The 16,885-nt window shown below is 51.2% G+C and overlaps 1 protein-coding gene across 3 annotated transcripts in view; it reads right to left on the reverse strand.

Annotated features, from left to right (window-relative positions):
* Nucleotides 1–15,414, reverse strand: part of PPP2R2C (protein phosphatase 2 regulatory subunit Bgamma) — a 130,784-nt gene extending 115,370 nt beyond the window's left edge. The window contains exon 1 of one of the 3 annotated variants that reach the window (XM_072974410.1): nt 14,930–14,999. In XM_072974410.1, coding sequence (XP_072830511.1) covers nt 14,930–14,999 — 70 coding nt within the window. Of the gene's footprint in view, nt 1–14,852 lie in introns of all 3 variants that reach the window. The other 2 variants (XM_072974396.1, XM_072974406.1) reach the window with 2 other exon arrangements.
* Nucleotides 15,415–16,885: the final 1,471 nt, after the last annotated feature.

Below are 16,885 nucleotides of genomic sequence, written 5' to 3' on the forward strand. Positions count from 1 at the left end.
TTGATAATTAAAATTATCAAAATAAAAAGAATATGAAAATGAATATATGTATGTACATGCATGACTGGGACATTGTGCCGTACACCAGAAACTGACACATTATAACTGACTACACGTCAGTAAAAATTTTATTTTAATTAAAATTATCAAAATAATCAGGTCTATATAATTTTGTATATATATAAAATACATAATACAGTATTATTAACTACAGTCACCAGGCTTTAGATTATATTACATATTATAGATTATATTATACGATTTATAGATTATACATTGTATCCCCAGAATTTACTCTCCTTATAACTAGATGCTCTGACCAACATCCCTTGGTTTCCCCTACTCCCAGTCCCTGGAAACTACCATTCTAGGCCCTGTTTCTCTGAGTTTGGCTTTTCGAGATTCCACATGTAAGTGAGATCGTATGGTATTTGTCTTTCTCTGTCTGACTTCACTTAGCACGATGCCCTCAAGTTTCATCCACACTGTCGCAAACTCTGTGTTGAAATAAAGTTACAGGATGCCTTTCGTATTTCTGAACAGAGAAATGGTCAGGAGGACAAGTCCTCCGCTTCCCCTGACTGGTCAGGAGGACACGGGAGACGCAGCAGCTCCAAGGTCAGACACAGCCGCGTGCAGACCTTGGCTCAGCCGGCTGTCTGCAGCAGACCACGCTCCTCAGAGGGGGTCACAGCACCGTCTCCCATCCCATCTGCTCTCCACAGTGTGATGCTGCCTTTCCCAAATCCAAGGTTGGAATCTAACACCCCTTCAACCTGGGCCAGCCTGTGACTTGACTGAACAAAAGTCACACAACTGGTGAGTGAGACTCTGAGGTCAGCAGGTCAGGTGCCGCACCTGGTTCCTGGGGTGCTTGATTTGGGAAAGACAGTCGCCACCCAAGGAGTCCCAGTGCCCTGAGACTGCCACGCAGGAGAGGTCGCGTCGACGGTCCCTGGGGAGCCCAGCCTCCCAAACAGCCCCACCACACGCAAAACATGCGAGTAAAACCATCTGGGACCCTCCAGGCCAGCCCACCCATCAGCTTAGAAAGGAGACCCAGAAGCTGCCACGTATGATAGGTTTGCCCAAATTTCTGACCCACAGAATCCAGGGGACGTAACAAAATGGCTGTCATCCTAGGTCACTGAATTTACAGTGGTTTGTTACGTAGTAATAGTAACCATGACACCACCACGTGACTTTGGGCGTGCGACCTGACCTCTCTGGGGTTCTGTTTCCTGGTCTATAAAAGGAGGTCATTCTCACCACCTCCCAGAGTGGGTATAAAGTTCCAGTGAGATCATGAAACATATGTCTCGTGACATTGTAGCAGTCAAGAAATGGTAGCCTCCCTCCCCAACACCATCATCATTATTATTTTATCACGAAGACAAAACAGTCGTACATGCGGAAAAAGGTTCACAGCACGACGATTCTGCTCCCGCACAGCCAAAGCCCCATCACCCATCAGACACCCATCATGAGACAGTGGACACAGCCGTAAGTCACCATGTCCTGGAGCTGAAATTGATCCTTTTTTTTTTTTTTAAAGCAAGAGAGACAGAGACTGATGGGTTTGCTGTGATCTATAGATTACTCCAAAGCTGTGTTACACATAAAGAATTACTCTTTTAAAGATCACTCATGAAATTTTTCGGTAAATTTTATTTTTAGTTTAGTCAACAACATGATATTTGAATCTTAATTCAAGCCCGTTAGAAACACTCCTATCCTTTCACCAAGAAACTGCATTCCCAGATACCCAGAGGTGGGAAAAACCCGAAACACACGGAAATGGACGTTCCCAAGGGTGCACTTCACATCTTTATATGAAACACCCGAAGTTGGGAAAACAGTGTCCAAGAGTGGGAGGTCTCCCACCTCTACGGCCCTTTCTCACCTCCGAGCTCCTGTCCGTAACACCCCTCCTGCTGGGATGCCTCCTCCCCAGCTCCCGGCTGCCCTGCTGGGCCAGCTGCGCCGCTGCCCCGGACTCAGCCTCTCTGCCCATCTGCTCCCAGGCTGCGACAGGACCCACTGCATCCCAGCTCCCATCGCACTGTATTACGGTCATCTGTTTATGTCTCCTTGGTTCCAGAGGTTCTCAAGGGACGGGCTGGGACCTAGACCTCCTCTTTCTTGCATCCCCCTTCCCCACCCACATATCCGCTGCAGGCCATCAACCCCAGTCTGATGGATGAATCCATACGTAGTTACTGAATAAATAATTGTATCTACTAGATGGATTATTATGCAGCCATTAAAACTGTTTACTTGGAGTATGTAATGATATGCGGGAATGTTTCAGCATGCTAAATATTTTAAAAGAAAGAAAACTGTATTTACATTACAATCTTCAGTGGGGCAGTAGGAAGAAATAGAACAAAACTGGAACAATGTTTCTGGGGCAGTGGAACCGAGGATGTTACTTTTTCCCCTTCTTTATTCTACTTTTTGCATTTCCAATGTTTCTGTAACTAGCTAAAACAGAAATAAAATTAAAATCTTACAAGGAGCATCTTAACATTCATGCACATTAGCTCCCAGGCTAAGATGACATGGCACACAGTATGATGATGGATTTATATTTGCACAGCTTCAATAAAGAGTCTTACCTCTCCTTAGGGAAAATATTCAGGTTTTTTTAAAAATCACCTTTCACACTGAAAATCGAAGTAGGAACCACGATCATTTGGCCCCCGACTCCTTCAGCCAGTTCATTCCCTGATGGATTGTTCCCAAAGCAGGCAGGCTGGCTGGAGGTCTGCAGGGTGAACACAGTGGAGGGAAGGCATGTGCCCCTCTCAGTGGTCCATTGGCTGCCTGGCCATTTCTACAGGGAGGAATTTAAGTCACTCCATAGTCTCGAGCTGCCAATTTCAATAAGGAGGATATTGACTGGAATCCTCTAGCCGCGGTTAACGTTACCGAAGCTCTGACGCGTGGAAGGGCCACATAGCGTAGACATGGCCCATTTGGCGTGAGTGTGGGGAGTTCTCACTTTGCACAACTGTGGGGGACCCTAAAAATGATTGTGTAAGCTGAAACCAGTCACAGCATTCTAAATAATCAATGCAGAAATTACCAAAGTCCATGACCTTTAAGAAGCTTTGTGAAGACATTATTGATGGTTGTAAGTGTACAGGGAAATAGAAAACAGTAAAACTAATATTCTATAAGTAATGGTTTTATAATTACACGGTCACTTAAAACATTAGACACACTGCGAATGCAAGTGTTTTATTTCTTTTTAAAACATGTTATCAAGACTAGTTCCAACAGTGCTGGCTTCTTCTGCTTGTTGGATGACTTAACGACACTGGGCAAACATCTTTCCGTGCCTTGGAGAATTGCCTTTCTAAGTTTAGATCGGCTTCCAAGATTCTATCCTCTGCACTTTCAACATTGTGAAATATTGCCGAGTTCCCTTAACACGAAGTGTGTTGCCAGCGTCACTCCCTCTGGGACATCTTCATCCTTTTGCCACAGGCACTTTCCTCATTTATGTCGGTAAGTTCACCTTCTCTTGGTTCCCCCGGCTGAGTATCAGGGTGTCCGACGGCCACAGGTCCAATGTCCCCAGGACCAGCGATTTCCTCTGTGACTCCTTTTATGTTCAGTGCTAATCCCCCTTCCAGCATTGTTGTTTTATTGTTGTTTTGCTTACCATCATCTTTGGGGGCCAGTTCCTGCTTTTGACTGTCCATTTCTGTAAAACATCACATGCGTTTACCACCAGGAGACAAGGAGGCGACATCACTACCTTTCCTGCTGTGTGTGCATGAACTAACAGACACACAGGGACCAACCAGCAACAGACCCTGAAAGCAGCCACTTGGTCACAGATCACAATGCTCATCTGATTTACTTAGTGATTTGTGGACTGGAAAGTGACTGGCAAAGGTTGAACTTGATCAATTACTCACGGCTAGCATTCCGTGGAAATCTGGACTGTGTGGTTGGGGGGCCAGCATTATTTGAACTCAGTCGTGGTGACTGTAATCTGCACATACTGGAACCGTGGAAAGCAAAGACTGCCTACACTCAGGGAACTTGGCCGGGGAAGGCTAGGTAATTGGGGAGAAAAAAAAAAGGACTGCTCTGGGGTCAGATATGAAGATCTGTTCACTCATTCAACCATGCAAACACACATTTACCCAGCACCCAGTGGGTACCAGGTGGATACTGGGTGCTGAGCTGTGTACAGAGGAAGCAGGCATGCCCAAAAAGGGTATCCACTGATGTCGAATGGGACAGGACTCCGGGTCCTATGTTTCAGAAGGGCCAGGTTCTAGTCCTGTATTAAGATCTGAGCTGAGTCACCTCCCGGCTGGGACTGGGAATTAGGGTTCTTGAGTTATAAGGAACAGAAATTGACACAAGCTATCATAAGCAACAAGGAAGTTACGAGAAGGTCCTGAGGGAGCCACAGAATCTAGAAGAGAGCGCAGCAGCTGGACACGGGGGCTCAGAAGGAGCAGGAAAGGAGCAGGACTGAAAATTCAATGTCGGGGAGCTATGACTACTCCAGCTACCAGTGCTGTGTATCATATCACCTCCAGACTCAATGGCTTCAAACAGAAACCATTTATTTGCTCACGAGTCTGCAATGTGGGCAGCTCTTGGTGGAGGTGGTGTGCACCGCTGGACCCCCTACCCAGCATCTCTGAGTTGATGAGGGATGAGAAGGGGTCCTGGAAGGAAAGAGGGGCACACCCAGGGGATTCCCGGGATCCAGGCAAACCTCCATCAGCCTCCAGTCCCATCAGGCAACTGGGATCCAGACAGGGATTAGGGGGACAATGAGGGTGACACAGCAATCCTTACAAAACAGTAACAAATGTCTTCAGCAAATCAGTGGTCTGAGAATGGGATGGAGGACTGGTCTTGATCAGAGAAGACTTAAGAAACAGAACAACCAACACAGAGGCAGGACTTTAGACCCTGGGTCAAACCAACCAAACATAAAAAGACATTTTTAAGACAACTGGGGGCATCGCTAAGATGAACCAGAATTAATCAGTTTGTCTGTTTACTTATTTTTCTGTTGAAGTATAGTTGACCTACTCAGACAGACCAGAGTTTAGATCAGAAGGAGTTAGCAGGCATTTTGTTAGGGGAGACAGTGGTGCTTGGTTATGTAAGAAATGCCCTCACCTTTCCAAGACGCCTACTGATGTCAGGGTGAATGGACAGGAGTCTGGAATTCGCTTAAAACTTCTTGAGCCAAAAGAATAGGAAAATAAATAAACTACAGCAAAATCTTGAGAGCAGCTGAAAAGCAAGGGGATGGACGAGGAGCAATTCAGTATATTATTTTCTCTACTTTAGTACATATTTGAAAGTTTTCATTAAAACTTTATTGAAATTGTAAAAAAAAAAAAGCCGATAATGATAATACGAGTAGCTCTCTTTTACTGAAATGTAAGCACAATGCGTACATTATTTTACTTAATACAGATAGGGAAGGTGCTTCAGGGGCTGATGAAACTGCAAAAAGCTCACAGCTGGGCCGGACCGGAGCTCAGCCCCGGCAGCCCCAAGGGTCAGGGCTGCAAGCTCTGCAGGGCATGGGGGCCAGGGGACAGGAGGATGCAGGGGGCCAGGCAGCCCAGAGGAGAACCTGGGCCTGCAGTTGGAGATCCCATCCCTGCTTGGGGCAGCCGGAGCCTCTGAGAATCCTTTGTTCTGCCTCAATGTGCCATTCAGCCTGGGGTTTTGGAGGACAATGGATCCCGCTGTGCAAGGAGGCAGTGCCAGTCCTGGGCTGCACAGCGGCTCCCAGGTGGGCCTTGGTCCCCGGAGCAGGCTGGCAACTACATTCTGGGCTCAGGCAGAGGAGCTCAAACGCTGTCAGGGGACAAGCACATGTCACTTTGCATATGCTATTCCTGCTGCCTGGAAGGTACTAGAATATTGTATCCTAACATGCCATCGCTGTAAACCTGGGAATGCCTCTCCCTTCAGTGCCAAAGCACCTGTCCCCTGTAGAGCTAGGGCCATCCCCTCCCCAGCTACCGATGCAGTGGAGGGGATCCCTTATCCCACTGACCCACCTGGAGTGCCATCACCCACACGTGGCTGTGACAGATGCAGTGCTGTGTGTCCAGCACATGCTCCGTGCCAGGCAGTCCTGGGTTCAAATCATAAGAAGCCAGATGCAAAACCAGCACTGAATGGGCCACCGGCCCCTGCCTCGTTGCTCCGACCAGGCAACGTGGAGGTCAGGGGTGTGGGTTCTGAAAGCATGTGGCCCACATTCAAAACCCAGCTCTGTTCCTTACAAACCATGTGATGCTGGGCAAGTGCCCGAGCCTCAGTTTTCTCCTTGTAAAATGGGGATCACACACACACACACTGGGTTTTGTGAGGATCCCATAAGATGACGCATTTAGCATCACATCTGGTGTGAGGATGTGCTCAAAAAATGGTCAATTATTATAATGGCTATTATGTTTATTCTAAAATTATTTAATGCTAAAGACCAGATGGGTCATTTTGCGGGAGGGTTGACTGGTGAGGGGTCTCTTTGTAGGACCTGGTTTAACTAACAGGACTCCCCAGGGAGCTGTGGGGCTCGTAGATTCCACCAGCAACTCCAAGACTCCACCCTGGGTCAGCCCACCCTCACAGGTATCCAAGACCCTGGAAGAGGTGGCCCACGTTTCAAGGGCACAGCCTGGCTTGTGTCCACAAAATGAAACCAAGAGTGTGGGGCTCTAGAAGCAGTGCCTTTTGGGACCTGAGCAGTAAGACTCGGGAGGGGGTGTCAGGTGGGCGAGGAGCCATCCTGGAGATCAAGGACCAGAGAGAACCTCTTCTCCATGACAAAAGGGAGAACCAGGGGTGGAGACTATGAAGGCTCGTGGGAAGACAGCATCACCAAACAGAGCCCATGGGGACCAGGTGCTGAGTGGGTATGGGCGCCCCAGAGAGGAAGGGTCCGAGAGATGCTCCCGAGCTTGTCCGGACAGCAGGGCAGTGGTTAAGGCTGGGGACCCACCCTTCTTTCTGCCAGCCCCTCTCCCCTTCACTCCCAGGACTCCTTTGGGTCTGTGACTGCAAAGCTCTCCTGTTAAGATGCTGGTGCCCCTTGGGACCCTGGCCTCAGCTCTCTTCTCCCTTTCCTCCCTCCCCTACCTCACCCTCCCTGCCCCAGGGACGTGGGCTGCTTCTGTGCTGAGCACATAGCAGGCGCTCCAGAAGTATTTGCTGACTAAACAAATGAGTGAATGACTTTGTTCTTTACTGTTGTATGTCCAGCACCTAACATCCCCTCGGCACGTAAGAGGGGTCTGTAAATGTCTGCTGAACAAAAGGGGGAAAAGTGTGCAACCTCACTGGTATTCAGATATGAATTAAAATAATTTTTTAACCTATGCTATTTGCAGAGGTCAAGCAAATTAGAATACCTAATACTTATCAGCACATGGTAAAAGAGAAACTTTCTGGAGAATAATTTGGCAATGTGTGTCAAGAACATTAAACATGTTCATAATTTTTACATAAAATTGCATGTGCAGGGCTCTCTCCGAAGAAAATTATTCCAGAGGTAGGGGGCGGGTATCTTCCTACACACACAGCATTCCTTCCCTCAGTGTTAGTTACAACATGAAAAAAAGCAACCTAATTATCTGACAACTGGGGTTGATGAGCTGAACTATGACACCTATAACAGGAAGAGTGTGCAGCCAATAAAATGATGGAATCTGGGGGCAGGGGCTGACGGAACCAGTTACACACCCCTCTTCTCTGCTAGGACTTGAGAACTCACAGGGAAGAACAAGTGGGACCTCAAAAAAAAATCTGTCTTAATGCTAAGCTTGTGGGGGTGGGGATGAGCTAGGGACCCCTACTCCACTGCCCCTCCCCTTGGGCCTGTGGGGAGAGATAGGTCTCAAGGCTGGACTCTGAAAGGAGGCAACCGTAAGCCAGTTCTTGGAAAAGCCTGCGGGGTGAGGGGCCCCATGGTGGAGACGAAGTAGGAATCTTTAATACTGTAGCTCCGCCCAACAGGGAAATAACTATCCAATGGGCGACACGTTCTCATTCATTCCACCAATCACAAAAGCCAAGAGGGTGGGAGGCGGGGCCAAGGAGTTCCCCATCCCAGGAATTCCAGGCTTCCCCCTTCCGTGACACAGGGCCAGCTCTAGCACTTGTGCGGCGCGGTGCAAACTGAAAATGCAGAGAAAAGAAGTCGGGAAAAGCGCCATTAAAGGTACAACAATACAAAGCGTTCTCATTTTCGCCATGCGTTGCCTCACGTATTTGCTATTTAATGCCGACTGGAAAAAAGGAAAAAGTTTAATTTTTTGGCATTAATTTTATCGCTCATTCTATCGTGCAAGTTCAGTTTTAAATACAAATAGCAGAGCACGGAACCGGAACGCAGAATCACCGAAAACCACAATTCGTCCCCGGTAGCTCCTTCATGCGAACGGACCTAGTTCCTACTGGAGTGGTGGGAACACTGTGAAACCAACTCATCTGTTTTTATTTCACCTTTCGATGCTCACACATTCTAGACACACATCTCTACCCTCCGCTCAATGATGAATAGGGCTGAAGGAACAGGAAGCATGGCTGTCTTATCTTTCCCTTTCTTTGGTGCCATCATTTTCAGCATCAGTGATTAGCTAGCCCAGAGATGTCACATGAGTAACGAAGGACATGAGAGGGTTCCTTGGTCCTTGTGCTTCTTAGACTGTCACTGGCTTCTTTCCACATTCAAAACAAGTTCTGGTTCAAACGAAAGCATGGCTTCCCTGGGCTGTCAGTGTCCCCGCTTATGCAACCAGGGGCATGCTGATCGGTGCCTAAACACAAAATTCTGTGGCCTCAGGACACGTGGGAGCACAGTGACACTCAAACTGACACAAGGTAAGCATGTTACGGAAGCCTCAGCAGGAGCAGTGGAATCGCTTTTCGCACGTGTCACCTCTGCCCACACGTGTGCTCCACTGTCCCGTCAGATGTCTCACAAACGCGGTTCAAAGATAAAATTATTAACAGTTTCAAGACAGGGAGAGCAGAGCTTTAAACCAAGCTTGGGGCCCTTCCAAGTACAGGGCCTTCATGGGTTGCACACCCACGAAACCCGCCCTGTAGCAAAGCACAGGAACATTCTCATAACCTCGTGCTTAATGAGAAAAGTACCCTCCACAGTCGTTCATATAGACAGTTACAATTTTTATTAAAAACAGACATGGGCATTAAAAAAGACTGTAAGGAGCTACTGCAAGTGGCTAAAAATGCGTATCTAGAGCCTGTTCTTTCCTCTTCACCTGCATTATTAATCTGCAATCCTCCCCCTCAAGCCGCAGCATTTCAGGCAGCCACACTTCTGGGTCTCAAGGCCTAAAGCACCTCATACAGAAACATCCCTCAGCTCTGCTGGCTTTAAGGATAAAACCCCAAAGCTGTAGCAAGTAAAAACAATCGGGAGATGATGTGGAAACATTTTATTAGCATTTAATTTCCATCTTGCAGAAAGAAAATGAGGAAACCCTACTGTGTGACCGCACCAGCCTTTAAGTGGGGACTGATACCTCAGGACGCAGGGCTGGCCTACAGGCAGTTTGGGGAAACTGATAACAACAGTAACCCTTGGCCAAGGGCGGACCTTTGGAGTCCTCATGGCCTCTGCTCCTTAGAGCTTTGTGACAACCCAGGGCAGGGAGCAATGCAGGATCCCTGAGGATCAGAAGGCGATGTGCCTTAACGGAGGACACCTATCGGTGTCCCATCGCAGCCTCCTTCCCTGCCCCGACGTCTGAAACAGAGACAACGTGGGGTCATGAAACCCCAGGAAAGCACATGAAGGGACAGTCCTAAGCAGAAGCAAAAGGAACAAAGATTTCAAAAACCAAAGGCTGCCTCTCCCACTCTCCCTCTGGACTGGTTTAGGTCTCTGACGCACCTAACCTCCCCTCTCAGCCCAACCTCCCAGGGGCGGAGATGGAGTTGGGTTACCAGTCTGAAGACAGTCCTAAGGGCTAGTCTAACTCTAACCCCTAAAGAATGGGCATTGTTATTTATGGACAATATTTATTAAGTACTGACTGTGCCCCAGGCCCTGGGCTGGGCACGATCACACACACCAAGCCATTAAATGCCACGAGTTCACTGGGAGTGCTCCATTCACGACACACGGTGGGGAGTCCACGGAGAAGATGCGCCAGCATCAAACAACTGCACGTCCCTCGTTCCAAGCGATCTAAGCAACAACCTGGAGAAGAAACTGAGGCTCAGACAGAGCTGCCCAGGATCACAGCCCCAGAGCAGTCCCCGCCGGGAACACAAGACTCCCGATCTTGGGAGACCTCGTCTGGCTGGAAACGCCTCCTCACTAGGGCCAAGGCGGGGAAACCAAACTGCAGCTCTGACATGTGTGCATAAAAGAGATCACAGAGCATTTCTAAAACAGACAGCAAACAAATCACCACCCCTCCTGGTTTTACGTATCTCATATTCTGGTCATGAGAGACAGGGCAGCCTTTCTGTCTTCCCAATCACCAGAAACGGCCGTAGGAGTCAGGGTGCAACTGGCTTCAAGTAGCAGAGACTTGGCTTAAAGTCTGAAACACTGAGTAAATGCAACAGCTCATGGAACTAGAGCACAGAGATGGGGTGGATGCCAGGCCTGGTTAATCCAGGAGTCACAGATGTCACTAATGTCCCCAGTTCTCACTCATCATCTGCTCTGCCAGCAACAGTGTTGTTGCTTAAGACCTGCTCCTTCCAAACTCTAATTTGAAAAGATATCTGCACCCCAGTGTTCACAGCAGCACTATTTACAACAGCCAAGATGTGGAAGCAACATAAATGTCCACTGACAGATGACTAGATAAAGAAGATGCGGTGTATACGTACAATGGAATACTACTTGGCCATAAAAAGTAAAACAATGCCATTTTCAGCAACATGGATGGATCTGGAGATTGTCATACTAAGTGGAATTAGCCAGAAAGAGAAAGAAAAATATCATATGATATCACTTACATGTGAAATCTTAGAAAATGAGACAAATGAACTTATTTACAAAACAGAAACAGACTCACAGAAAACAAACTTGTGGTTACCAGGGAAGAAGTGGGGTGGAGCGATAAATTGGGAGTCTGGGATTTTCAGATTCTAACTACTGTATATAAAATAGATAAACAGCAAGCACCTACTGTATAACACAGGATATATTCAATATATTCAGGATATATTCAATATATTCAATATATATTCAGTACCTTGTAATAGCCTGTAATGAAAAAGAATATGAAAAGATAGATAGAGCTATAGATATAGATACATAACTGAGTCACTATGCTGTACACCAGAAATTAACACAACATTGTAAATCGACTATACGAAATTAAAAAAAAAAAAAGACTTGCTTCCTCCATGGTCTCAAGGTCACTGCCGGCAACAAAGGGGGTGTCCATGCTCCTTCACAAGAAAGGGACCAGCCTCCCACAGCTCTCTGCTTCCCACTCAACCTCCAGAAAGGACTCCCACATCCATTCTGGAACAGTCACTGGAAGCGGGATGGGATTACCTTGGTCCATCACTGCCTGCCCAGGGCCGACCCAGAGGAGGATGTGCTTGGTTAATGCTACTACATGAGGGAGGATGGATGTAGTTTGTAGATCCAGGCTAGCCTAGAAAATACCTGTTTAACTCACCCTAAAGCTGAGTCCTGGGGCTGCAGCAAGAGAACACAGCCAGGAAGAGTCCTTCCTGAAGCCACATCTGGCTCTGGAGAAAAGTTTAAGCAGAGACTCCCTGGCGTTCTCCTATCCCTGGGGTCCCATTCTCTAGGGCCTAGGTCCTTCCACCAACATAAGAACCTCAACTGTATTGCTCTCCCCAACACCCACCCATCCCTGCAAAGTTCTCTGTGCCCATGGTGGTCTGCACCCCTGCCTAATGATCACAACAGTCCCCATTCAGCTGAGCTGAGCCAAGAGTTCAGGAAAAAAAAAAAAAAGCTGCTCTAATTCATACCAAGGTGTGAATGACTAACAAAACCTATACTGGGCACAAGATATTTGAGATTTTATAAAAGGAAACTCAAGCGAGACTCCCACTGGTGAAGATGACATTTAACTTGAGACCTAAAGGATGAGAACTAAGAGAAGGAGGTGTGTGTTCCAGGCAGTGCACAAAGCCAGTGCAAATACCCTGAGAAAAATGAAAAACAGTCTGCTTAGGAAACAGGAAGTAGATCAGAGCCACTAGGGGGTTGTGAGTGCTTGTGGCCAAATGACCATGTGGAATAGGAATTTGTATACCTGGCTCTTCTGCAAACTCCCAGGATCCACTATTTGCTTGTGACATTCTTCCAGGAACAAGACTTAAATGATAACAATGCCATTTGTGCAATGCTTTCAATAAACACTGTGCCAGATACTTTCTGAGCATCACCACTGACCATCCCAACAACCTTGTAAGATAAGTCACTACTTACTGTTTCTCCCTTTAAAGGGAACAAGTGAAGCTCAGGAAGATTTAGTAACTTGTCCAAGGTTGCACAGCACATGAAGAGTCAGAAGCAGGATTTGAACACAAGTCTGTCTGACATCCAAATCTGTGACCTCCTCTGTGCTCCAAGCACAAAATGCAAGCAAGACGCAACAGTGGGAAAGTCTGTTTCCATGCAGGGAGGCCAGCAATTTCATTTAATTCTAGTAATTATTGTTACTGCTTTCTCTTCTAGACCCTGCTTTCCCTGAGAGTAGGAACCTTAGGTCTGATTCTTCTCTGCATCCCTAGGACCAGAGCTCTATGGCCTACACACACTGGCATTCAGTCTGGGATGTGGACAAAGGTTAGCCTTGGTTTCCTCAACTATAAAATGGGGTATGTGGAGCTCGTGTGAGGCCCCAGCACCTGATGGGTTCTCACCATACTCAGACTGCCAGTTGACAGTTAATAGTTTCCAAGTGGTTCCTCCATCCACCCTCTCATCTGATCCACACAGAACCCCCAAAACCTATAAGTGGGATGGGATTATTCAATTCCATTTCACATACGGGGAAAAGAGGTTCGTCTACATCACAGGGCTCCCTCCTAGAACACAGGCTGCCCAGGGGAGGACCTGTGTCCAGTCCCCAGGGCTAAAATAGTGACTGGCACACGTAAGTATTTGTTGCATGAATGAAGAGTTAAAAACCATCACTTCTTACTCTGATAACTATGCACTCCTCCTCTGTTCTTCCCTTCTAAGAGGTGGTGAATGTAGGAAAGAAGGCGGGGGAGACAGGAAAAAGAAGGAATTAGGGTTTGCAAACATCCACAATGGGTCAGGCACGGTGCTTTTTACTTTAATCACAGAGCCCAGCGCTCTGTCCCCTCCTCCTTAACGTAAAGATGCCAAAACAGAGGTTTCCTCCACAAAGCCAGACCAGAACGACCTGCCAAGATCCTCTCTCCCGGCTGGAGCCAGACCACTGGGGCACCTGCCAGCACCCAGCGGCCTTTCCCCTCTGCCTCTCAGCAGGCTGCCAGCAGAAAGAACACCCAGGACACATGCTGATCCTTCCTCAGCCTCTCCAAGGCAGGCGACAAAGGACCGCTTTCAGCTCCCTGGGCCCCCGGAAACCCCTAGCTCAGGGCAGAGCCTTCACCCCTCTCCACACACACATCCATCAGCAAAGCGTGACTCAGCGATTCTCCTCCGGGAGCGGAGCTGGGTAACGCCACTCCTCAGCATCTCTCCGCCCAGGTTACACACCCAGCCTCCGCTGGCTTGGGTCAGGCCTCCTGGGAGCCCTCCCAGCCCTGACCCAGGGCTCCCCCCGGCCTCCGCAGGGCTCCGGCTACCGGCCCGGCCTTATTTCTGGCACAGCCAGGCATCAGCGCAGCGGACAGCACCCGGGAGTCGAGTCACTGCCCACACAGGTTCCCTGACACAGGCTCCCACGCATCCTAGACCCTCCGCGCGCAATGCCCAGGGCCCCTCCCACTGAGGCACCCACACTTCTGCAGCCAGCCCAGCAGCCCCTAGGGAAGATGCAGACAGTCCCTAACCCAGGAAGGTCTCCAGCGCAAGTGTCCCCACCGTTGCATGCTGACACCCGGAGGCTAGCTCTCCCCATCCTCAGTGGAGGCTCCACTCCGCCGTCCCCTGTCTGCGGCCCGTGAGCTGTCCCCACCGTTCCCTGGACAAGGTGGAGCAGAGGGACCCTTGGAAGTTACTGGCTGATAAGAGAGGGCCGCTGACCCTAGATCCCACCATCCTCTGGGTGGGGGGTGGGGTTGAGCTCCAGGGCCAATTTAGGGGGTTTCATGCAGGAGCCTTTTGGGGTGGCATGTCCCACGTTTTTGGAAAATTCTGACAGTTTAGGGCCAGCTGCTCCTGTCTCAGTTTAACTCACCAGGAATAAAGGATGAAACCCAAATCAGCCGCCTTCCCCCTACCCACTAGGGACCCCGTCTCTGGAGGCACAGGGAGGGGCCCAAGACAGTGAGCCTCCAGGGAACCCTGGCAATGGAAATTTTTTTTTCTTTCTGGGTCCCTCTTCGTCTTCGGGGAACGGGCAGCCTAGAAAATTCTGCGGGCTTCAGGCAGGGCTGAAATGGCCTAAGCCACTAAATTGCCCCAGAATTTCTTCACCAGATTTGCCACAGAGGTGGTCTTTTAAAAAATGAGGGCCAGGGCCGATTCAGGATGCCATGGGCCTGGGGGCGGAAAGCTGCCTGCCAGAGGCTGGCGCGGAGGGCGCTGCCCTCTCGGACCGCTGGGCAGCGGGCAGCGGAGGCCGGCGCCCTCAGGCTCCCTCCCTCCGGGACCCGGGACGGGGTGAGGGTAGGGTGGGGCGGGGGGGACACGACACACAGCGCGCGGTCCAAACCTTCGGAGGGCATTCGGTGCGACGGCATCCCCACGCCGCGGCGGGCCGGAGGGGGCCTCAGACAACACGTACGTTACCTTCAGTCACATAGCTGTGGTCCCGCAGGAAGCTGTGGTTAATTTTCCGCGTGTCCGTGTCCTCGCCCATTGAAGGCCGTGCCCGGTGCCCTGGGCATGCCCCGCCGCCGCACACCGATGCAATCCGCAGAGGTCGCGCCGGGCGCGCGGGCCATGCCGCCGCAGCCTAGCAGGGGCGCGGGCCGCCGGGGCCCCGGGGGGCGGGCATCGCGGCCTGGGGCGGCCGGGGACGGGCGGAGGGCGGCCGGGGCGGTCGCCGCGGTCAGGCGAGCGCGCGGCGGGCAGGCGGTGGCCGGGGGTGGGGGCGGGCCGGGGCCCGGGCGCGCATCCCGGCCGGCCCGGGCGCGCTGCGTCCGTGCGCCCGGCGGCGGTGCGGCGGCGGCGGCGGCCTGGTGCCGGTGCGCCTGGCTGCGGCGGCGGCGGCGGCAGCGGCGGGAGGGGACGCGCGCGGCGCTGCGCCGACCGAGCCGGGGCCGAGCCGGGCTGCGCGGGCTGGGGCCGCCGCCGCCGCCGCCGTAGCAGGCCCCTCCCTCGCGCCGCCCGCTCCTCCGCCCCTGTGGCCCGCGCTGCCCGCCGCGCGCCCGCCGCCCAGCACCCCGCAGGTGGAGCCGCACCCCGGCAGAGGCCGCGCCTCGGCGCTCCGGGCCTCGCGGGTGGGCACCTTCGGTGCCTGGGTGCGTCAGCTGGAGAGGAAGGCAGGCGATGGCCAGTTTGCGGGGGACACTGGCCAGCTGAGCGTTTGCGAGGCACCTTGCGTGCCCAGGTACTTCACTTACTAAAGAGACGGCCCGTGGGTGGGGTGACTAGAAAAGAAGAGGGCCGATGGGCAGCCTCGCTGGGCAGAGGGCAGCGACAAGAACAGGGAAGGGAGGGGCGCGGCAGCTGAAGGTGGCGCATCTGGAGAATGGGAGACTTCACTGGGGCGGGTGGGAAGAGAAAAGGAGGGACAAGAGCCCCCTTCGTTGGTAGAAGAGGGTGGATCAGACGAGTTCCCAGGGCCCTCTGGAGCGCGAAACTGGACCCGTGGGAAGAAGCTGGGGGGCCGGTTTGAGTATCAGCACCCTACAAACAAGGCAGAACTGTGGGTGAGATAGCTGGAGGTAGCTGGCCTCCTCCAAGCAGAACTCCGTGATCTCTCCTCATGCTCACCTGTGATATTTAGAAACAGTGCAGGGTACACTCCAAAAAACAGGCTGGAAGATGCGGGTCCCTCCTCCTGCCAGGCAGAAAAGCACCCCCCTTCCCTTAGTCATTATCGCCGCCCCCCCACCCCCACCCACACAGTGCCTCACACAGAGCAAGCATTCAAAAACTATTTGTTCCCTCTTTGGCGAGCTGCCATCTCCTCCAGGCTGACCCCTTGCCTGATGAACTGAGTGCCCTGCACGGAGCACATACCCCAGTGGGGGCCTCAGAGGTGTTGGGGTGGGTATGGATCAACTTCCACTGCTGCCACGCCCCCCCATACCACCCCCAGCAGGCCTTCCTAGATGCTCAGCAAAACCCGTTTGGAAAGAGGGAAGGGTAACCACGGCTAAAGAGATGGGGGTTCAAGTCCCAGGTGGGAGGTGGAGCTGGTCTCCCCTAGTCCGGCAATTCTGTGACACTCTCCTCCTCTCAACTGGTTTTCTGGGGGCTCCAGGCAGCTCCCCAAACTGCAGTGGAGGCAGGAGAGTCCAATCGGGGCTGGGGCAGAAGGATGGGGTTATGGGAAAGACTGGGAAAGGTGGAAGCTGCCTGAGGTTTCTTGCTAGTGGGTGGGAGGAAGTCCCTGGAGCCAGAGCTGGGCTTTAGACATGCCCAGAATGGGCCCCTAAGAAGGAGCACAAGGTGCTCTCCCAGCACCGTGCAGGTCGTAATGAAAAGGGCAGGACCCAGGAGGGGCCTGGGGCTCTGTCTGTGCCGCCACCTGGTTGCTCAGTGGCCAGGAAGGTCCCCAACCTATCCCAGCCTCAG

This window comes from Vicugna pacos, chromosome 2 (assembly GCF_048564905.1).
Source record: "Vicugna pacos chromosome 2, VicPac4, whole genome shotgun sequence".
NCBI lineage: Eukaryota > Metazoa > Chordata > Mammalia > Artiodactyla > Camelidae > Vicugna > Vicugna pacos.